This window comes from Balaenoptera acutorostrata, chromosome 13, assembly GCF_949987535.1.
Source record: "Balaenoptera acutorostrata chromosome 13, mBalAcu1.1, whole genome shotgun sequence".
NCBI classification, from domain to species: Eukaryota; Metazoa; Chordata; class Mammalia; order Artiodactyla; family Balaenopteridae; genus Balaenoptera; species Balaenoptera acutorostrata.
Genome location: NC_080076.1, coordinates 17,609,479 through 17,632,840, shown reverse-complemented (window position 1 = coordinate 17,632,840; position 23,362 = coordinate 17,609,479). Strand labels below are relative to the sequence as shown.

Here is a 23,362-nt window from a genome sequence, read left to right as displayed (position 1 = left end):
AGTACCACCTCAATTCATAAGGCACCCTTCTTCTAAGGCATTTATTAGTCTTCAAATACCATGTTAATTAGGCTTCCGCCATTCTTGAAAGTTATGATTCAATCACCTTCACCTTGCAGAAGGTTAATGGAGACATGAAGAGGTTAAGATGTGTGGCAAAGGTCTCAGGGCCAGCTGGGAAGGAGCTAACTCTTGTCCTGACAGCCTGGGACGCCATCCATGCGATTAACAACAGCTACCACCGGGGTCTCCACCACGGGGGTGATAAAAAGAAACAGGCATAAAACAGCAGGAACAAGCCCGTCACTTTCTTCTTCATCTCTGTTCTCAGGACTCATTCCACATCTCACCCAGGGTCATCTTAGTTCCCTAAGGTGACCAGAAGCAAGTCACACACACATACACAATCTAATATTTCACAACAAAAAGGGTTCTTAGGGAGAAGTTGGCTGGAAGATAAGGGGAGCAAAGTCTGGAACAACTGATTTTTTTTTTCTGATCTTTATTTTCATATTTTATCTTTTATTTATATTTATTTTTATTTATTGATATTTATTTTCTGATATGGACAGTTATTTTCATCACTCCTTTCCCCAAAGATCAACGTGATGCTTCATTGTGGAAGCCCCTCAAGAGCAGCCCACCTGGATGTGTTAACTACTCTCCTGCCCACAGGCAAGAAGACAACCCAGACGGCTCCTCTGGGTCCTGCTATCGTTCTGCCCTATCATTATGCAATATGTTATCTTCCTTTCAAAGGTTCTTCAACTGCTTCCTCAAGTTAATTTCTTATCTATTAAGAGCAGAATCCGTTGGCAGAAATTATTTAAGGTTTCAATCTGTTGTGTATCAAGATTTCAAGCCCAAGTTGAAAGTCAAATCCCACTGCCCCATTTGTGTTAGGGGAAGAAAAGAAATATGCATGTTCACATTTGTAAATGCAAAGACTGTCTCTAGAAGGTTAACCATAAACTCACAATGGCTGTTGCCTTGGGGGAGGGGGACTAGGGTAAAAGGGGGCAGGAAGGTTTATTTTACACTGTACATCTCTCATACCTTTTGAAGGTTAATTAAACTGAAAAACAATACGTGGAACAAAAACTGAAGCTTGGAAACTATTTTTGCTGGAGCCCTTCATCAGGAAATAACGATAATGACTTGACATCTTGGCTTACCTACAGTGCTTGGCAACCGAAGAGCTTACTAGATAGATGGTGAGCTCCCTGAAGGCAGGGGACACTTTAATTGTACCTTAAATCTTTGTCCTTGTATTAGTTACTGATTGTTACATAACAACCCTCCCCCCCCCCCCAATTTAGCAGTTAAAACACAAGTATTAGCTCAGTTTCAGTGGCCCAGGAACTCAGGCATGGCTCAGGGCCTCTCAAAGGCTACAGTCAAGGTGTCACCCAGGGTGCAGTCCTCTAAGAGTTCACCTGGGAAGGCTCCCAGCTCACTCACAGGGCTGTTGGCAGGATTTGGTTCCTCATGGGCTACTGGCTGCCCTAAGTTCTTTGCCATGTGCATCTCTCCATAGGGCAGCTCACAATATGGCAGCCAGCTTTGCTCAGTGCAAGTCCAAGGATGCGACAGACAAGGGCTTAATCTCAAAAATATACAAACAGCTCATACAACTCAACAACAAAAAAACAAACAACTCAATCGAAAAATGGGCAGAAGACCTTAAGTGCAAGTCCAAGGAGTCTTTTTGCACCCTAGCCTTGGACATGACATCTCATCTCTTTTGCCACATTCTATGCATTAGAAGCGCATCACCAGGTCCAGCCCACACATGAGGAGAGTGAATACCCAGAAACAAAAGCCACAAATTACACTTAATGAGAACCCTGAGACATTGTAGCAGGGTCCCAAATTTGGTCAAAAGTCATTTGAGACAGCTCTTATGAAACAACCGTGAGAGGTCTCGCAGTAAAATGAAACCAGAGAGACACAACTTCACTCAGACCAGCTTCAGAAGATAAGAAGCATTATAAGCTCTCACGGATCGAGCTGGGGGGCTCCCAGAAGAGGCAAAGATAAAATTCACAATTAACGTTCAACATCAAAGTTGGTATCAGCTATGGTCTGATGTTCTTTTTTTTTTATGTTCACAACACCGTACGTGGTGTTTATATCCTATTCTTTTTGGAATGATTAATTATCAATTCGTAACTTGTGCAATGAAAGAGAAATAAAATACTCAGGTATAATGTCAAACATTAGCTTTCTGTGAAGCCCATTGTAAAGCACTGTGGCATTTAAATGCTAGAGTTCAAAAGCTGAAGAAATCAACTGACCTTGAAGTTCACATATCTGATCCTCGTCTTCGATTATGATGAATCTCAAATTCACGAGCTTATCAGTATATGTAACATAGGTTAAAAAAAAAAAAAGCAAACAAGATTTTTTCTTTTCCTCACTTGAGTGAATCCTTGAAAGGGTTAACAAATATTCAACTTGTCAATTTCTTTAAAAAGTCCTTTTAAAATGAAAATGCATAAGTTCACCTTGACTCTAAACATAGCTGAAGGTTTTAACAGGATTCACTCTGTAAATGGTTCCCTCTGGCCTGGCTCCCAAGTCACTATGTGCAGCTGTAAGGAACATCCTGTTGTATGTTTACGTATATTAACAGATTCGGGAATATAACAATTAAAAGAGTCAGATCTTATCGTCCTGTTCAACTATGGTAGGCTGGCTTCCAATTCAGGGCAGGGTTTGGGGGGAAGACCAAGAAAACTCGGAAGATGCGTGGGTGGGCGGAAGAGTCACAATTACACTGGCAATAGGGCTTTACAAGAGTTTGCCAGTTATACCCAAGGCCAGAGAAATTATTTCATTTAAACTCTCAGATACACTTGCCTACTCCTCACATTCTGCAGCCCTGAAAATCTGTTCATTGGCTTTAGCCAAGGGGGTTGCCTGATGGCAATAATATTGCACACAAGATGTGAAAAACTTATTTTTCCTGTGAACGGTTTTATCCTAAGAGAAAGGTGTGGTTTCACATTTCCTTTTCCAGCTCACCGGCCCCTCCTCCTCACCCTAACTGATTAGCAGATGATTTCTAAGTGGTCAAGAGTCCAGTTTCAGCAGCCACGTCCCTGATTCCATCATGATTTGGACAGAAGACAACTTCCTTGTCTCAGCAATGCAAGCATGATTTATGTGGCCTGGCCAACGCTGGCTGTGCAAACAGGCTGCTTTTGGGTCAGCCAGGTGGTTAAAATTCATTAAACAGACTTACAGACCATTCACCTAACCACTGCTGGTCAGATGTGAGCCATCTCCTGAACACCAAAAGGCAGGCCTTCAGTTCAGACTGATCTATTTCCAAATAACTTGGGGGAACGTCAGAAAAAGAAAAGGGCGAGGACCCAGGAGTGTCTACTTTCTCAACCTCCTGAGAAAGCAGATTGTATTGATGCACAAGAGTTAGGACCAGGTTCCTGGTCTAGGCTAAAATGTAAATATGAATTTCCATTCTTGCCAACAGATGAGTTATTTTGATCATATTCTTTACTCTTTTATTCTCAAGGCTTTCATACCCATCTGAAGAGCTCTGTTGAGTTTTTATAACACTATCAAGTGTTAAGATCTTAAAATAGAACCACCTATTCTAGAGCCATAAGGGTTATTAAAGAAAATGTCCAAACTCTTCATTTCTACAAGAGGAATTTGGAGCTCAGAAAGGTTAGGGGAGGTGACAGTGCTGGACCTGTATTGAGTCTCCCCCCTGCCCCAGTGTCTCCATCTGTAAAGTGGTGATTAATGGATTACCTAAATCTTCAAACAGTTATTGAATGCCTACTAGGCTATGGACACTTGGGATGAATAAGATATGATGACAGTCTCCTCAAGAGGAGAGAAACCATCACAGAGATCATTACAGTTCAATATGGTAAGGGCAGGAGAGGGTTGCATGCCTCAGATGCAGTGGGAGCTTGAAGAAGTCATACCTGACCCAGCCTGGTACCTGACCGAGCCTGTAAAGTACCCGGGAGGGGCTCCAGGCCAGAGAACACTGAAGCTGAACCTTAAACAATAAAGAATTGTGTTCCCTCAAGAAAAGGTAAAGGGGGAAAAAGGTGCCCTGCCCTCCCTTTAGAATTCTTGTGAAACTAATGTCCAGCATGTGAAGGTGCTTGGTAATCAGCAAATCACTACACAGAACTTAGCTATGAGGTTAAGTGACTGAATCAAGGCCACTCACAAGCTGATGCTTTTCAGAATCCAGTCCGATGTCTTATTCCACTCATTTATTTCAATCACTTCCCCCAATGTTTATATCTAGACATTTCCATAAACTTGAGTGAGTTTTTGATACACTAAAAGACACCCCATAGACAGCAGACTCTTACAGCATCCAAACAGTTCTCTGCCTTGACTTCGGGTTAGAATGACGCCAGGTGCACCCCGGCTGGGTGATCAGAATCTCCGGCATCAATATATTTCATGCTCCACAAGTGATTCTAATTTGTAGCCAAGTTTGACCACCTCATGTATTGCACAGCCAAGAATGGGCTGCACACTCCCACCCACAGACAATTCCTCAGTCACCTCTGGTTTATGCATCTCAAGGAAGGCTCCAGAGAACATGAAATCCATTTGTTTCAGTCCGGACTGTAACATGGTTCTTTAAGGAAAACAGATTTAGCCTCTGAATGATGACTGGCCTAGATTAATACTAGTTTGTCTTTTCTGAAGATACACAGGTTGATAGGGCAGGGGGGTGATGCCCAGAAGTACGACAGGTGGCAGAGAACAGACTGTCTGGGCTAAAAATGCCCTACAGAGAAGGCATAAAATAGATAATGGTCAGATTAGAGTGGGAAGAGTGCACCTGGAGGAATGAAGGCATGGAGACAATAATATCTAAGTGAATTCCTGTCTAAGAGAAGTACTACTGTATTTATTGTGGTTCTTTGAAAAGGATGACAGTCATAAAACAGGACGGATGCATCTGTCTCAAAACAACAACTTTTTAATGTTTCTATTTCTTTTAATCATATAGGCAGGCCCATGTAAAATAAGAACGTTAACAATATCAAATACAGGGACTTCCCTGGTGGCGCAGTGGTTAAGAATCCGCCTGCCAATGCAGGGGACACGAGTTTGAGCCCTGGTCCGGGAAGATCCCACATGCTGCGGAGCAACTAAGCCTGTGCGCCACAACTACTGAGCCTGCGTGCTGCAACTACTGAAGCCCAAGTGCCTAGAGCCTGTGCTCTGCAACAAGAGAAACCACCACAATGAGAAGCTTGTGTACTGCAACAAAGAGTAGCCCCCGCTCACCGCAACTAGAGAAAGCCCGCGTGCAGCAACGAAGACCCAACAGATCCAAAAATAAATAAATAAAATAAATTTAAAAAAAAAAAGATATCAAATACAGCTGGTAGATGCTGAAAATGAAGCCATAAAATACTTCTTGACACGATTCACAGGAAAATCTAAAAGAAAATTAAGTATTGGAAAAAACACGGAAGTCATCTTTTCTACCATTTGTCAAAGGCCCCTGGCTGTTGTTCCTTCATCAGCGTATCTGGTCCTCCCCATCCTCGGTGTCCTTGCTACTCAACGTGAGGTCTGCGACCAGCCACATCTCCATGATCAAGAGCTCATGAGGATTACAGAATTTCACCACCAACCAAACCAGAATCCACATTTTAACAAGAACCCCCAGGAGAGTCACATGTGCATCCATGTTTGAGAAGCCATTGGTCTACACTATAGAAGTAGCCACTTTCTGGAAGGTCCATCACAGCCATGGGTGGGCACAATCAGGCACCAGATTTTCTTTAAGATCCGCTTAATTTCCAGTATTACCCCCACCCCAATCGGAACTTTTTATTATTTCCCCAAGTCATTCTTCTGAGGAACCCAAATCATTCCTCCAGATGGCCCTCCAATGTAACCCCTTCTTGGGAACCTTCCTGAACACCCCTAAACTGAGCTAGTAACTCCCTCCTCTGTGCCCCCATAGCCTCGAGTTTCACACACCCCTCCCTCACCCCTCCAGGCTGGTCTCCATTCATTCCCCACCCACTCACTCCCACTAACATTCCACTGATAGTCATCAAACCACAAGCTTCGGCCATTCTGTCAGCCACTGAGCTGTAGTGAGCAGGACAGAAGCTTCCAGGCTCATAGGGTAGCACACCAGTCATCCCACAGATAAATAAAGGGTTACGCTCTCATGAGTACAAGAGAAAAAGAACAGAGGGCATACATTGGGAGAGACCTATTTCATTAGGGTGGTCAGAGAACGCTCTGAGGAAATGACACTTGAGCCGAAAAGCAAAAGATAAGGAGGATTCATTCAGGGGAAGAGTTTTTCAGGCGAGAAAGCAACAAATGTGTAGGTGCTGAGACAGGAAAGGGCTCGTCATGCTCCAGAAACTGAAGTAGGACAAGAACAGACCTAGCGGGGAGGAAGCAGGGGTCGGAGCAGGCCGGCGAGCCATGGAAAGGAGGTAAATGCTGTTGTAACGGCAATGCTGAGCTACAATAGGCTTTTGCAGGCGGGTGTGGACGTGCTTCGGGATGAATGGCTACTCTGGGCTAGAAGGTGGAAAATGGAGAGAGGCATCAGTCAGGAGATTCCTGGGATGGTCCAGGAGAGGGAGGGGGTGGCTGGAACTGAGGGGGTGGCAGGTGGAGAGAACCAGGTGGATTCAAGATCTTCTGGAGGTAGAAGCAACAGATCTTGGAGATGGAACGGAAATGAAGGTCAAGGTGGTGTCGTGTGGGAGAGAAAGGGGTCACAGCTCAAGTCCAGCTAGAGAGGAGTTGTCTTCTAAACTGGTTGGGGTTCAGTGCTGGATGTGCTGTGTCTGGGGCGGGCGCTCTCAAGAGATACTCAAGTGGAGAGAACAGGTTGGCAGGGAGAAAAAGCTGGCTGTAATGGAAAGTCGGCATAAATCGGCACATTAATAGTATTTAAAGCCATAGAAATAGAGCCGATTGGGCTTCCCTGGTGGCGCAGTGGTTAAGAATCCACCTGCCTTTAGGAGTGATGAAAATGCTCTCAAATTGATTGTTGTGATGGTCTTACAACTTTCGAATATATTAAAAACTATTGTGTACACTCTAAAAAAAAAAAGAATCTGCCTGCCAATGCAGGGGACATGGGTTCGAGCCCTGGTCTGGGAAGATCCCTCATGCCGCAGAGTAACTAAGCCCATGCGTCACAACTACTGAGCCCACGTGCCACAACTACTGAAGCCCGCGCGCCTAGAGCCCGTGCTCCGCAACAAGAGAAGCCACCGCAATGAGAAGCCCACGCACAGCAACGAAGACCCAACGCAGCCAAAAATAAATACATAAAAATAAATTTATAAAAAAAAATGAATTAAAAAAAAAAGAAATAGCGGCGATTACCTCGTAGAGGGGGAAGCAAGCCTGGGACTGAGTCCTGCAGAACCCCAGCATTTTATGATCGTGCCTGTCCATCATTTACAGCAGGATTTCTCAGCCTTGGCACTACTGACACTCTGGGTGGGAGACTTCCTCACGGTGGGAGCTGTCCTGTGCATCATCTGTTTAGCAACATTCCCAGCCTCAACCCCTAGATGCTAGTGGCATCCCCTACGTTGTGACAACCAAAAATGCCCCCTGGGGGCCCAAATCACCTCTGGTTGAGTAGGTCAGGGATATTTTTGCAAAGTTTTTAATAAACCTTGTGCCTGTTTCTGTCTCAACATGTTCACAGCCAACCCAGGGTAAGTGTCCCACAAATCATGTCAACTTTCTCATGTTCTGGCTTTGTGGAAAAGCACATAAAATTGATTGAATAAAAGCAGACCTAGTATTAAGCTTCACTTTGCTCCATCTCACGGAAAACAATTGTTATACTAACCCCAAAATACTTTCCAGATCCTGAAAACTCATTATCTTTTGACAATAACGTAAACCCAAACCAGAACAGTGAGTGAATATAGGCATTAGTTGTTTTCCCTTGGATGCAAATATCTTCTAGTTCAGAGTTATAGAATGATCTAGAAGTTTCCAAGTATCATCAGTAAAAAGATCTCTAACCCAGACCAAGATGTCACAAGAGTCCATTTTTCCCAAATAAGAGCTAACTAAAAGTAATCCCTGGTATTATGTGGCATTTGCAAAAGAATGACAATAAGTTACAAAAGGTGGGACCAAAATCTTAAAATATCTATTTTTGTGTATGACTATTTTGCTAAGTAATAAGGTCCAAGAACTTGGTTAGTCTCATCTGGCATCTTTCTGAAAGAATGAAAGCCATAAAATTCATATGATCAGGCTATAGTGGGTTCTTTTTATCCCAGGGTCACTGCAAAAACAACCAACTTAATACACTTAAGATGTAATTGTATTTAGAACAGCTCCTACAATTTAAGCACTGTGCTGGGGGCCGGGCTACAACATGAGTGAACCTTAAAAAGGGGCTCTTCTAACCGAGGTGACAGCCTCGTGCAAGAGACAAACAGACCAGCAATCACGATAGCGTTCAGGGATGACACACCCCTGGACCGCATCTTCCTGCTTCTCGCCTGCTTGAGGCGTCGTCACCAAGGAATCCTAACACATTCTTCCCTGCCATGGCTGGACATTGCCTTGGAATCCTACTCATCCAATACCTCTAGGCCAGTGAGTCTCAACCTGGAGCGTCATCAGAACCATCTGGAAGTTTTGTTGAGCCACAGAATGCTGGGTCCCACTTCCTGAGTTGCTGATTCAGTAAGTCTGGGTGGGACCCTCAGCTGTGTTGCTGCTGCTGCTTCTGGGATCATACTTTGAAAACCAGTATCTAGGCAACTACTACGCATCAAGCCAAGTTGGCACGTGAAATAAAAGCTAGCCACTGTCTCTGAGATGGCGTGATCCAAGCTGGGAGAGGAACGCACAGAGAGAGACTGGAGCAAATGGAGCAAAGAAGGGGCCCCTCACTTTGACCTGGGAACATGAAGCAGCAGGAAGTCTTCCAGGAGGAAGTAGCACCTGGTCAGCAGGTGGAGGGGGGAGGGGAAAGAGGGTCACAGGTGAAGAACACAGCATACGCAGAGACGCTGAGACAGAGGGAATGTGCTCTGTCCCAGTAGAATTCTGGGTAAAAAGGGAAATGACATTTGTTATCAGGTAAAGTTAGTAGACGCAATTGCATAACTGCATGAATGAAAACGTTCCTTTTCTACGGAAAGCATTTTAATGATCAAATATTTCACTGTCATCCTTTTTCCTTTTGCACTGAATGCTTTCCTCCTTAGACAATAGCCCCTGTTTTAAAAGAGTCTATCACAATACCAGGGTTATTAAGTACTAATAACCCTGCCATTTGAATATCACTAAGGACATGTGCAAACATGGCATGCTCAGAGTTAGTCTAAAGATGGTGCCTGCAACAGACCAGAAAACAAGCAAAGACATAAAGTAAAAACTTCAGAATCACCTTTTAAGTGGAGACCAATTGAGGCAGAGGTAAAGGAGGGAAGGATCTAGGTGTATTTTGTCATACACCCTATACACATATTAAAAAGCATGATTTGGTGTGAGGTTTTTTTTGGCTGCGTTTGGTCTTCGGTGCTGCACGCGGGCCTTCTCTAGTTGTGGTGAGCGGGGGTTACTCTTCGTTGCGGTGCCGGGCTTCTCATCACGGTGGCTTCTCTTTTTGCGGAGCACGGGCTCTAGGCGCCCGGGCTTCAGTAGTTGCGGCACACGGGCTTAGTTGCTCCGCGGCATGTGGAGTCTTCCCAGACCAGGGCTCGAACCCAGGTCCGCTGCACTGGCAGGCAGATTCTTAACCACTGCACCACCAAGGGAGCCCCATGACTTGGTTTTTAGACGAGGCCACACAAGCCATTTTAAATACCCTACTGTCCATGAGAAATTCCCTGACTTTAGTAGAGTTCCCATTAAATATACAACTGGCCCCTTCCCACGTCTGATACAAACATTTTGATCTGTGTGTGTTGGTCCTGCCAACTAGGCAATACTGTATCAGGCTTCCACTGCCATCCTTGTCCATAAAGCAAGGCTAGAGCATTTGCACAGGTGCTTTCTCTGCTCAAATTTAAATGCTTTATTGGCATTAAAAAATAGTTGAAGGTATGATTTCACAAAAAAAGGCCAAAATTAAAAGGCTGACCCCAAGGATGGGAAGCACTGTTTTCATAAGGTTTCCAATGTCCCTGTGGAAATCGTCATACCCAACTCCACACTTCTGGTTCCCAAGGTTACGTGTCTCCAGCCAAGATTTCTGAATCTATCAGAGCTTGACCTCTGGCCACTCCTGGGTGTCCCAGCAACTGGAAGTTAACACGACCAAAGCTGAATTCTTAATCTTCCAGCCTGCTCCTCTGTCTCTGACATCATTATCTTCCATCCCTTATGTTAGAAACCTGAGAATCACCTGCTCCTTCCCTTCCGTGAGGTCCTCGAATCTGATCCATCACCAAGACCAAGACTCCACTTCTAAAATGCAGCTCCTGCCCTCTGCATCTCATCTCCACTCTGTCATCCTGGCCCAAGCCCCCATGCTCTCTCTCTTTCGGCCACTGCAGCAGCCTCCTAACTGGTCTCCTCCCTGCTTCTGGTCTTGGCCCCCTCCCCCCTACCCATTCTCCCCATCACAGCCTGAGTTTTCAGCTGAAATCAGAAATCAAATCATGGCACTCCACTGCTTACAAATACATCAATGCCTTCCTATCAGCTTGGTCTCTGCATACCTCACCCCATGCTTCTTAGCCCCACTGTCACTTCTCCCCAGCTATCCTGGCCTTCTCACAGTTCCCAGAACACAGCACTAAGCTCTCACCACAGGGTCTTTGCACATGCTGCGCCTATGGGCTGGACCAGGAAAAGCCTTAACTGGTCTCAACTTAAGAATATTCTCCTCCAAGAGATCTTCCTGGGCTAAATCTTTTATTGCAGTAAAATATATACAACATAAAATTTACCATCTTAGCCATTTTTAAGAGTACGGTTCAGTGATATCAAGTACATTCACATTGTTGTGCAGCCATCACCACCATCCACCTCGGGAACTCTTTCATCCTTCCAAACTGAAACTCTGTACTCATTAAGCAATAATTCCCATTCCCCCTCCCTCCGCCCCTGGTAACCACTGTTCTACTTTTTGCCTCTATGAATTTGACTATTCTGTGTACCTCATATGAGTGGAATCGTACAGTAGTTGTCCTTTTGTGTCTGGCTTATTTCATGCAGCATAACGTCTTCAAGGTTCATTCACGTTGTGGTGTGTGTCAGAATTTCCTTCTGTTTTAAGACTGAATAAGTATTCCATTGTATGGATGGACCACTTTGTGTTTATCCATCCATCCTTCCACGGCCATTTGGGCTCCTCTGGGGCCATTTTAAAGTCAGCCCTCATTATTTTCAGTCATATCTTATTTCCCTTTAAGTGCTTATTACAGATTCTAATTCTAATATCAGTTTGTTTCATATCTCTTTTGTTCAATCTTTTGTTCAATATCGACTCCTGCCACCTCTCCCCCAACAAGCCCGTCTAAGTGTCACAAGGGGGTGGCCCCTGTCTGTTTTGTTCATCCTAGAATTAACCACCAGGACCTGGCACAGGACCTGGAGTGTAGTAGGCATTTAATGAGCAAATGTAGACTTTTTAAATGAAAGAAAATCATTAGGCCACTAGAAAGCCACTAGCCTTCAGATTCACTCACAAATTCCACATACTTTGTATTCAGCTATGAAAGATAACAAATTAATGTGCGTGCGTGCACGCGCGCACACACACACCCCTTCACAGAGACATATTTAGCTCTCTGTGCACAAACAATTCCCTTTCTAACATTAGTCGATCTATTTGTAACTAACATACATTTCCATTTCCTGTGTTCTTTTCAAGAATGCATCATGTGCAAAAGCAACTTGTGTACTCAGCAATTAAGTAAGAACTTAAATACTGATAAATGCCACAACGTGGACGATTACACTAAGCAAAGCACCAAGGAAACATTATGCCAAGTGAAATAAGTCAATCACAAAAGAACATATGTTGTATGCTTCCTTTTATATAAAATGTCCAGATAGGCAAATACAGAGAGTCAGAAAGTAGAGTAGAGGTTGCCAGGAGCTAAGGGGAGAAGGAATACGAGTGACAGCTAAAGGGTACGGGTCTTCTTTTTCGGGGTGATGAAAAGCTTCTAAAATAGACTGTGGTGATGGCGGTACAACTCTGTCAATATACAAAAAACCATGGAATTGTACACTGTACAAGGATGAATTGTACGGTACATGAATTATATCTCGATAAAACTGTTTGAAACAAGATAACCTATGTGTGTGGAGATGGGGGTGGCCTGCCTGAGTTTGCAGGCTGGAAAAAGCTTGCCCTCCCAAGTAGACAATGCATGGCCAGGTTGGGAGGAGTGGGGCAGGGATCACAGCCGTGCCAGCAATTTGGCCGCAGGCCTGCAGGGGCAGCCTGTTTTCTCTTACAGAGGAGGCCTCCTTGCCCCGCGTACCCCGTTGGTTACAGACCATCTTCCTTCCAATACAAGCAAAGGCCTCTGCTTCCTGGAAATCATCATTTTCTAACACCTCCCCTCTCCCTCCAGCAAAGTAGAACAACATGCTCTGATGATAAAGTTCTCTGTTGAAGTTCTCTCAACCAACACCACCTTATATAAATATGTGTACCTCTGAAGAGCCTCTTTATAACCTATTATGAGTGATCTGAGCACACTGAATTTACAGCGTTTTGAAATTCAGATTTCCATTTGCAACCCAAGCTCTGCCAAGAAAGTTACCTTTGGCTCCTCTTTCTCTTACACCCCGTATCCAATCTGTCCGGAAATCCTGTTGGCACTACCTTTAAAAAAAATATCCACAATCTTCTCTCTCTCAGACGTCTCACCCTGGTCCCAGGCTCCAACATAGCTCACCTGGTTTAGCCTCCTAAATAGTATCCCAACCCAAGAGCCCTCCCTGGCCTGGTCTCCACACAGCAACCAGAAGGACTATTTAAAATACAAGTCAAATGACAGATCACAACCCTCCAATGGGCAACATCCTGCACCGACTTCCCCCACCCCTCTACCATCTTGCACAAAGTCACAGCCAAAATCCTTCCGCTCCTAGGAAGCCCTGCACGATGGAGCTCTGCACCTCTCTGCTCTGTCTTCCCCATGCCCCGCCCTCCCCACTCACAGGTTGGAGGAATAGCCAACTACCTGCCTTCATCACACCAGCCAGGCACCGAGTCATCTGTCCCCTCTGCCTGGGACACTCTCCCCACCCCCAGATCTTTGTGATTCACCCTCTCCCTGCTGAGTCTTCACCCAGATACCACCTTCTCCACTCTCCAACTGCATCTTGCTCCCTTGCCCACCCTCCCAATTCCTTTACCCTGTCCAGCTTTCTCTTTTTATCCCCTGCAGCACCCATCTTCAAACATACCATGTAATTTACCTATTTATTATCCACGGTCTCCCTTCCCTCTCTAGAACGTGAGCTCCTTGAGGGCAGGCTCTTTAGCTCCTTGATTGACTGACAGATGCCAAGTGCCAGGCACACAGGATGTGCTTTGTAAGTATCTGTTGGCCGGCTGGCTGTTTGTTTTGGACTTTAAAGGCTAAGGAGGAGGGTCACTCTGCGAAATGACTAAGGAGACAGGAAATTCCCTAGGAGTAGCCACGAGTTTACTTCTCTAGCCATTCAAGAAGCTAGAACTCAGGAAATGAGACCAGCAGTTACTAAGAGTACAGGGTCTGAGCAAACTTTCTTCAGCTTTAAAAAAGAGTGTTGGTCCGAGTGATCTCAAGGATCCAGAACATGCTGGATGCTACTTATGTCACCACTCAGAGTCTGAGGTTCTCAAACTGACCTTTGAGAATTTTCACCATGTTTCTCATAGGTAAGGGGGAAAGGCTAAGACTGATTTTAAAAAAACATTCTAAACAATCTCAAACTGAGCTAGACAAAGTATCAAACCGCCAAGAGATTAATATCCTTTTTGTGGCTGGGACTGGCACAGGATAGGAAGATGGAATGACACCCAAGAATGGTGATATTTGGGGTTAGTTTGAAGTCTGTGTGTGTGTGTGTGTGTGTGTGTTTACTTTTAAAAAAAAGTCTTGCTTTTTAAATATGCAAATCCTTATCTTGGCTAATTTTCAGGGCACTGTATGAGCAAGAACTCACATAAGAGTCTATTGTTCCCTAGAAAATACAGATTAAGATGTCTTTAGCCTCATAGACTGACATCTAATCACGATCGAAAGGGTTCTGGGTTTTATCCTGCTCCACGAAGAAGCACATTAGTACACAGATGCAACATTTGATGATTCTGTCATCCTACAGTCTATTAGTGATCTCTTGCCTTTTTTGAAAGCCTACCTTGAAAACCATGGATTCTACCCTAAGGTAGAAAACAATCTGATTTTTAAGTATTGCATTTTTCAGACATTAAATAACAATTTTTCTCTCATTCTAACCCTGCCTCCTCCAAAAACAATTTTTTTATCTTTAATTCAAGTCAGTTCTGGGGGAGAGTTAAGGATTTTTGCCTCCACTAGAGAATATCCTCCCTGGAAGGCAGCTGTGGTCTGCATAGGTCTCCAGATGGTGGAGTCAGGTCTCCTGAGCTTTTACGCCCACCCCAGCACACAGCACGGTATCACCCACACTGCAGGCCAGCACGTGATGATATGCTAAAGGACCACCAGCTTCGTCAGAGCAGCTGCAGGTGAAAATGAGAAATGAGGCCGCCCTCCATGTGTCTTCCACGTAACCAGCCTCCCGGCAGTTCCTCCTGTTCTTATCTCCAAGATGTCTTGGAGGAAAGTGTGATATTAAATGCTACATGTCCCTGCCCATCTTAACCACGTTCTATGAACAATGAATCTCACAAAACTGAATCAGATCTCAACAGCTCCCGTGAAGAAACAGATACTCATATGCCCATGTCTGCAACAGCATTATTCACAATAGCCAAAGATGGACACAACCCAGACGCCCCTCAACCAATGAATGGATCAACAAAATGTGGTATATAGACACACGGTGGAATATTATTCAGCCTTGAAAAGAAGTGGAAGGAAATTCTGACTCATGCTGTGACAAGGATGAACCTTGAGGACATTATGCTGAGTGAAATCAGCATCACAAAAAGACACATATTGTATGATTCCACGGACATGAGGTACCTCAGAATAGCCAAATTCATGGAGACAAACAGACGTTATCAGTGGCCACAGGGAGGGAGAAATGGGGAGTTACAGTTTAATGAATACAGAGTTTCCAAATGGGACGATGAAAAAGCTCTGGATGTGGATAGTGGCAGAGCTGCAAGATACTGTTAATACGCTTAATGCCACTGAATTCACCTTAAAAATGGCTAAAATGACAAATTTTATAAATATTTTACCATGATTAAAAATCCCATGAAATAAACCTCTGCACTAGGATGAGATCATGAGGGACCCCCTCACCTCCCAATGTTGTTCTGGTATCAAAAACAGAGCATAGATTTTCACTTAGTTCTCACCATCTCAGCGGCTGAAGAACCCTATACTCCTGGTTTCACTGTTTTAACAAAAATTCTGGAGGCTTATAGAGCATCTGCCAGTGCCTGGCTTAGAGGCCCACACATGTATTTCTAATATGGTGGTAGGACCACTCTTTTCCAGTGTGAAATATATAAACCCCGACCTGCCTCCCCACATGAGTGAATATTTCAACCACCGAAGTCAAATGGCTATCTGTTTTCTTATAGAGAGTGTTAAATGTTTCTCCTGGATGCACAAATCTCTGATCTCAGAGAATAGTCTCAGTAGTTCACTGTGTCCCAAGAAGACAGAGTAAAGATTTGTACACAAATCATATCACACTTTATAAAATAAGTAATGCATCCAACCCACGGGAACTTCCCCAAACAGCAAGAATGGGCGATCAGAGACTGTGAGCGGGTAACGCTTGGTGCCTGAGTTGTTCCGATGAGGATATTCCAGCTCAACTCAATTTGAGTAAAGGTTAGAAAACTGGTTTCAAATGCTGCCTTGCTCTAAATCAAGCAAACCTCAACTCTGGTGAACAAAAGCCACACAGCAAAGAGACAAAGCCATAAATGACAGCCCTGTAAATAAAGACCAGAGCTGCTAGCCAAAGGTCAGGCTACACGCGTACTTAGTGAAAAGTGCCAGGCTTCTCAGTCATGCTAGGGGGAAGTGTCATCACCACAGAAGGATGGCTCCAGAACAAGGGTGACCTCTGACACCCCCCCAACCCCAAGAGTCCTTTCCCCAAGACTGAGAGCCAGCTTCCTACCACTGATCTGCCATAGCCTCCAGGCCCAGCTCTCCTTTATTAAATGCAAGTTCACTGGACTTGAAGACTGATAATGAACACAGAGCTGCAGAACTGGGAATAGCCAGGGCCACCCTCCATGGTCTAAGGCAACCATCTCTCCAGGCAGAGAGGGACAAAGTCCAGAGCAGGAAGAGAGAGAACACCAGATCTACTTTCTTACCAAAGAGGAAAAGATTAAAAAAACACGACTCAGGCCCTCTGTGAATCCCGCAGGCTTCCGTGAAGCAAGTAGGTAATCCCCAGCACAGCGCCTGGAGAAGATGTTCAAGCCATTGTTTTAAATGAATGAATGAATGGGTGGATGGATGGGATTGTAGCAAAGGTCTCTGTCATTAGCGATGCTTGCCAGGCGCCACAACTCAGAAACCACACAGAAAGCACCGATTCTTTAAAAAGAGTCAAGGTTCAGAAACTCCCAAGCTTTGAACAGGGAAGAGTAATTTTTTTTTTTTTTTTAAAACAAGAGTACAGAGGTGAGGAAGATGAAAGACAGACAGGAAGTGGGGGGAAAGGAGACCCAGCAGTGCTCAGTATGTCCCCAGGGCCTCCCTCCACTCTGCAGGAGGATAGAATGCCCCGGTGGGAGCAGTCACCCCTCGTGGCTGGGACTGAGTGAGCACATCCCTAGGTCACTGAGCACCCTGGTCCTTCGTGCCACTCCCCAGACACCTGGGCCCCAGAACCCAAGCCCTGGATCTGGAAGTTCAGAACCTCGCCCCTGCTCTAGGGGACTCTTTCTTACCAATGCCTGGTGCAAACAGACACCTATGTTTGCTAAATGAATACTAACATACAGAGTGATTCCCGTTTCCCGCATAGTCTAGGAGAAAGGCAATGGCTGCATGAGCCATAAATATTTGCTGAGAGATATCAACAACACAACAGTAATAATACTGACTACTTTTAATTGAGCTCTGTGCTAAGCCCTTTTAGATAAATTCTCTCATTTGGAACTCATCACACAATGCTCTGAGGTAGTACTATTACTATTCCATCTTACAGATGAGGAAACTAAAGCTAGATCAATTAAGTACTAATAACTTGCCCTGGTTATACAGCTAGAGAGCAGTGAGGCCTGGATTCCAAGCCAGGTCACAGGACTCCAAAGCACCTGCTACTAACCCCTCACTGCTGCCTCTGGGTTCAGTCTCCATGGGACGAGTTATCAAACATAGTTCCCATTGTTTTGGTGACAATTTTAACACGCAACACATTTAGAAGAATTAGGAAAAGTATTCATATGTTCCTAAATAATCAGATGATAAAAAATCCTTTGTTTTTTAATAAAAGTGAGAAACAAGACTGTTTTATACACACACACACACACACACACACACACACACACACTATGATGTGCGTGTGTGTGTATACTTTCTAGACTCTTCCTCCATAATGCCAGCTCTTCGGTGACACAGGACCTCAAAAGATCTTAGACTGGATATTATTTATAGCTGGGCACAGGGATGGGGATTTGGGAGTAAACTGCTTAACAGAATAAACCTATCTTCTTTTCGTGTTATTAAAACTCTTCTGGTAGCAAATTAATTTTTACTTATCTTAATAAGTAACAAAACAACACCTACAGGCATGAATACAATTAATCTAATTGAACGATGCCAACAAACAGACCTGAAAACTCACAAGATACCTCAAGACACCACCAAAAAAACACATCCCAGGAGACTAATCTAGAAGCAGATATAGAAGCAAATTCTAAAATTAAGTGCCTAAGAAATTTTAAAGGCACCTCTCTTTAGAGACGTGGGACATGAACAGACCCCATAAAACTTGTTCTGGTATCTAAAAAGCAAGTTCCTCTGCATTCATAAGAGCATAGGCTTCTTTTACAATGATTGAAACTAAAGAGCAAAGGTAACTAGTAGATTAAAATCTCTCTCAGGTGAGTTATAAGGATCACCTGGATTCCATGAATGTTTAGGAAACACTAAAATTGAATTCAAACTTTAGTAAGGCAGTAAAATATTTAAAATACACAAAATATCTGGGCATCATACTAACTTTTTAAAATATCCATTTAATAAACAAAACAAGAAAGCAACATTTGAACACCTATTATGTATAAGGAAGGTTCACCTGTTCTCTCATTTAATCCTCAACAACCCAAGAAGGCTGAAAAATATTTTTTCCAGCAAATGAGTAAATTCAGAAAATTAGGAATTCATCTAAGGTTATACAATTTTTAAAGTAACTAAATAAAATAAGAATAAATTGTAAACATTAAATACAATTTAAAGTAAAAGAACTGAAATCTGTGGGAATCTAAATCCATATGTTTTCCACGACTCCTTGCTTTAGAAAAAAGAGAAAGAAAGAAGGAAAAAGAAAAAAGGAGGAGGGAAAGGCCAACAGATAGGGTAAGAAACATTCCACAGCTACATGCGGTCAGTGCTGTTAGTGCCAAGACCGCAGAGAAATCCAGGTGAAACAGAGCCAGTCCTCAACTTGCTTTACACCTGCAGACAACTTACACATGCACGTTTTCACCAAATTATTTTAAAGGTTCAATTACAAAAACAAGCAAGCAGAAAAACCCCTCCTAGTTCTATCACTAACAAGTAATAAGTGTATACTGATATGCATTTTCCTTAAAATAAAAAACAGAAAGAAAACCTGAAAGTGGCCAAGGCCGCTTTCACGCAGATGGCATTTCCGTTCACTAGTATTAAGCTGTCTGAGTCTTGTTTGGTCCCCAGTAACAGAGCAAAGAAATCCTAAAAATTATGAATGTACAGTCACCATAAAATGGCAACGGAACAAAGGTTAAGATTTCTCACCTAACATTAGAACAAGGAAGCCTCCACTACCTAATAAATACCATTAAGAGGATTCAAAGGAATAATTGCAGGCAGGCAGACTTCTCCCCCAGAAAGTAATCAGCATCAGCTAATAACCGTTCATCATCTTTTGCACAGTATATGCATTTATAATAGGTTTTAATAAGGGCTTCAACAACAGGCCCGGAATTAATGAACGGCATTTTAGGTCCAATACAAAAGTACTCCCCAGACATGAAAATTAGAACTTCTACTTCACATTTTGTGTTGTTTTCCCTTTTTATCTACCCTTGTGTTTACCATCACTGGAGATTTTATCACACATCATTTTTAGTTTTTGTTTTTAAAAGCAGTTAACCTTCCTCTGGAACCTACTGCGTGCTGGGTGGTCTTTCAGTACTCCGCCGGTGTTGTCTCATTTCATTCTCGAGCAATGAAGGCAGAGATGTGAAGGCAATGCAACCAGGAAGATGCGAGAGAAACTTTTCTTAAGCCAACAGGGCGGGCCGTTTCCGGGAGGGGAAACTGGCGGCGTCCGGAGCTACCCAAGGACTTCCAGCGCGCCAGGGGCTGCGCGGGCAGGACGAAGGGTTCGGGCGGGGTTGAGGGGGTCACTAAGCAGAAATGGAGCTCGGGTTCCCCTTCCCTGCGCGTATCAAACCTCCTCCCCCGTTCTACATCCCCTCAGCACCCTCGTCCTCCCCTACAGCTGTTACTGATCAGCGTTCCCAGCCTCCCCTCCCCACCCCCGTCGGGGACCAGGCGCTTCCACTCCCTCGGAGAAGCTGGGCGGACAATTACAAGCTCTTCCCTCACTTGGGGAGGAGTGGGGAAGTGGCGGGGTTAAACCACTCGCCATTCCCTGCAACACCCCTCCCCCAACAAGCTGCCACTCCGCACGCCCAGAGCGAGGTGACAGCGCCGGGCATCAAACTGGGGAGGGAAGGAGATGGCCTGTTGGCAGTGCCATGGGAGCTGGCGGATACGACCCTACAATCACCGGGGAAAAAAGTGTCCCTCTTCCTCATCACCTCCCAACCTGCATTAAGGCCCTCGGAAGATGTCTGGAGGGTTCCTGGTGCCGCAGTGGGCGCGGTGGAGGCGACCTCACCCTCCATCCCTCCCTGAAGGTGCTGCCGGTACATTCAGCCCAAAGGTCTTTTTTCGGACGCGTTTGCATCGGCTCCCAAAGGGGCTACCAGCAGAACCCTGTCAAGAGGGACTTCCAGAGGGGCGACAGATATTGCAGGGGAACCAGCGGCGCTCCTCAAGGACCCACAGGCCCTGCCAGGCTTGCTCCTCGGAGCTTAAGCCCGGACCTGAGCGTAACAAACGAGAGAAGAACCCAAACACGTCCCGCAAGTTCCCTCTCCTCCCGCAGGTGAAAAGCCCATGGCCTTCTCCACAGTGCTGCCTGCCCCACCAGCTGCGTCTCCCCATCCCCGAGGCAGCGAGGGCTCCCGGCACCGCCACCCAAATCCCACCCTTGCGGGCTCAGGAGCCCGAGGGCGCGGACAGCTGCTGCCACTGCATCCCTGTTCCCCAGAGTCCGCCGCCCCCGAGCGGCCAGGGGACCTGCGGGGCCCGCGGGGTGAGGCAGATCAGGGGTCCCGGCGCCGCGCCCCTCCTTACCTGGCGCTCGCTGGGCCCCGGCTGGGGCATCCGCCGGGTGCGCGCCTATTCGCGCGCTCGCTTGCGCACCTGCCCGTAGCCGCCGCCCGCCAGCCCGGCCCCAGCGCTGGCCGCAGCGCTAGCGCTTCATGGCGCACGGGGCTGGCCCGGGGCCCCGGGAAGCGTGTCCAGTTGGCGGCGGCTCCTCCGGCTTTCGCAGCTCTGCAATGGCTCCCCGCCTTCCCCCGCCCCGCGTACGCGCCCCCTTCCTCTGCGGCAGCCCTTTTCCCCCCGCTCCGCGAGACCGACCAAACTGGTTTCTCCGCTCCCGGGTGGTGCCTCTAGTCTCCTACTGGCAGCCGCAGCTGGGGCTGGGGGCGGGCCCGGCCGTCGGCCCTCCTTCTGTTCCTCCCCTGGGCGGAGAGGAGCTGGACGGCGAGCCCCGGCACGGGCAGACGCGGCCCAGGTCGAGCCCCGTGCCCTCGTGCGCCCCGGCGGCAGGGGGGCACCCAGGCCGTGCCCCGAGCGCGTCCCCCGCCTCGCCTGGCCCGCTCTCGGGTCCCCGGACGCTCCCGCCTCCCTGGGGACGCGATTGCCACCCCGCCCCGCCAGCCCCGCGTCACTTCGCCGCCACCCTCGGCCAGCCTGACCGCCACTTGAGGTCGGTGACCGCGCCAGCCCGGAAAGCTGGCGAGGCCGCGGCTCGCCCGGGACCTGAGCTCCCTCGGTAAGGGGAGCTGTACCCTCTCGATGCCAAGTCACGTTCGGGGACCGGTCACCGAATGCGCGTCGCGGTTCGCCGCGCGGAGGGTGGGGGAAGAGACAGCGCCAAAAGACTTCGAGAAACTTATCCTGTAATTGCAGCAAGCAGGCTTTCGGCTGAAACCAAACGCGCTCACCTTTACGGGTTTGGAGTCAAAAGGAGCCAGGGCGCGGCGTGCGAGTGGTGCGGTGTAATTGGAACTTTTGGATTCAAGTGGCTGGTTGCTAGCTGGTGTCTGGGCGCTTTGAAGCACCCTCCCTTGCACCAGAAACGCTGTTCCGCAGAATTTTACTGCTCACTTGCTATGGAAAAGTCTCTGCGATAAGAATGGAGGAAAGTCAAAGATGAATCAAAGAGTTTGCTGAAAATGTAGTAGGGGAGATAGGACTGAGACAAATAGCAAGTTATCTGCAGATCAGAGAGGCCAAGAGTTCAGACTCCAAACTGGGGCTTAAGGAAGACTTCATTGAAGAGGCCATGCTTGAGGTGGAACTCAAAGATCCACACTTTCGGGGATCCGGGTTGCATGAGGAGGATATTCAAAGAGTGGTCCACCAATTTGATCTTCAGTATATGAAAGATTCAACCGATATTGTTAAACACTAGACTGCCTTGGGTTTCTTTTTCATTAGATACCCTTGGTCTTTGAATAGGTGGTGCTGGTCAGTCATTTAATCTCTCTGGGCCTCAGTTTCCTCATCCATAAAATGAGTCTGGACCAGATGATCTCAAATAGTTCCTTCCAGTGCTTATTTTCTGAGCCCAACAACAGAGCAAATGTCCAGAAGCCAGAAAACACAGGGCCTGTTTAGTGACAATGGGATAGACCAGATGGCTGGCAATGCATCGGTAAACAAGACTAGTGAGGGAACTGGGGCCTGGAAACAGGTCCCAATTGAAGGCAGGCTACAGCGTTGGGGGCTTGCTTTTGGCAGCACCTGCAAACGATTCAAAGTTCATGACCACAGCAGGGACATGATCAGGTTGTGTTTTAGGGAAAGTAAAGGGGAGAGTTTGGAAAAAGGATAAGACTGAAGATTGGGATACCACTTGGTACAGTAGCATAAGGTGGGCCTGAAGGAGTTGCCGGTGGAAGTGAAAAGGAGGAGGAGCTTCCAGGGACACCACGGAGGAGAAATGGCCAGGGCACAGAGTGGCCAGAACCTGCAGCTGACCGGCAGATGGAAGCATGGAAGATGAGCCAAGTTCTCCAGACTGGGTGACAGTATTAGTAGGAACAAGAGAGTTGGAGGGGAGAGAGGCTGCTGAGAAGGGCAAATGCCAGTAAACCTAGGAATCAAGAGATGACTCCAGACTAAAGGAGGGATCCCTTCCTCCTTGCAGACATCCCAGCAAGAGCTCAATCTGTCCAAGAAAACATTGCATAGAAGAGAAACTATACTAAAACACATCCAATCCACGCCCATGCCCAGATCTGATAAATACCATTCCCACGGCTGCATTTAACATCCCTGTGTAGACACTGAAGATTACAAGCTAGGTTGCTTCTCTTACAGACCATGAGGGGGAGGGGGAGGGGGTAGATGGGGATGGGGAGGTGTGGACAGTGAGACATGATGGTTGTTGTTTGAAAGATTTATTCATTTAACGAATGTTTGTTGAGTGCCTGCTATGTGCTAGGCACTGTTCTAGTGACTTGGATACATCAGTGAACCAATCAGGCAAATTGTATCTTAAAAGGCAACAAATGCTTTGAAAAAATAGAACAGAACTGGCTGGGAGGGCGCCACTGAGGAAGCCTTCTAGGGCGCTGTAAAAGTTCTGTATCTCGAACTGGGTGGTGGTTATACTAGTGTATACACACATAAAAGTTAATCAATCTGTGCACTTGAGATTTGCACACTAAAAAATTAAA

General features: G+C 46.1%; 1 protein-coding gene across 2 annotated transcripts in view; it reads right to left on the bottom strand.

Moving 5' to 3' along the window:
* The window catches only part of ATP8B1 (ATPase phospholipid transporting 8B1), a 110,911-nt gene extending 89,956 nt beyond the window's left edge, over positions 1 to 20,955 (bottom strand). Inside the window, exon 1 of one of the 2 annotated variants that reach the window (XM_057526154.1) lies at positions 20,745 to 20,955. Coding sequence is in view for 1 of the 2 variants with exons in the window: in XM_007191969.3 (XP_007192031.1) it covers positions 19,488 to 19,531 (44 nt within the window). In the remaining variant the exon portion in view is untranslated. Of the gene's footprint in view, positions 1 to 19,487; positions 19,558 to 20,744 lie in introns of those variants that run through there. The other variant, XM_007191969.3, reaches the window with a different exon arrangement.
* Positions 20,956 to 23,362: the final 2,407 nt, after the last annotated feature.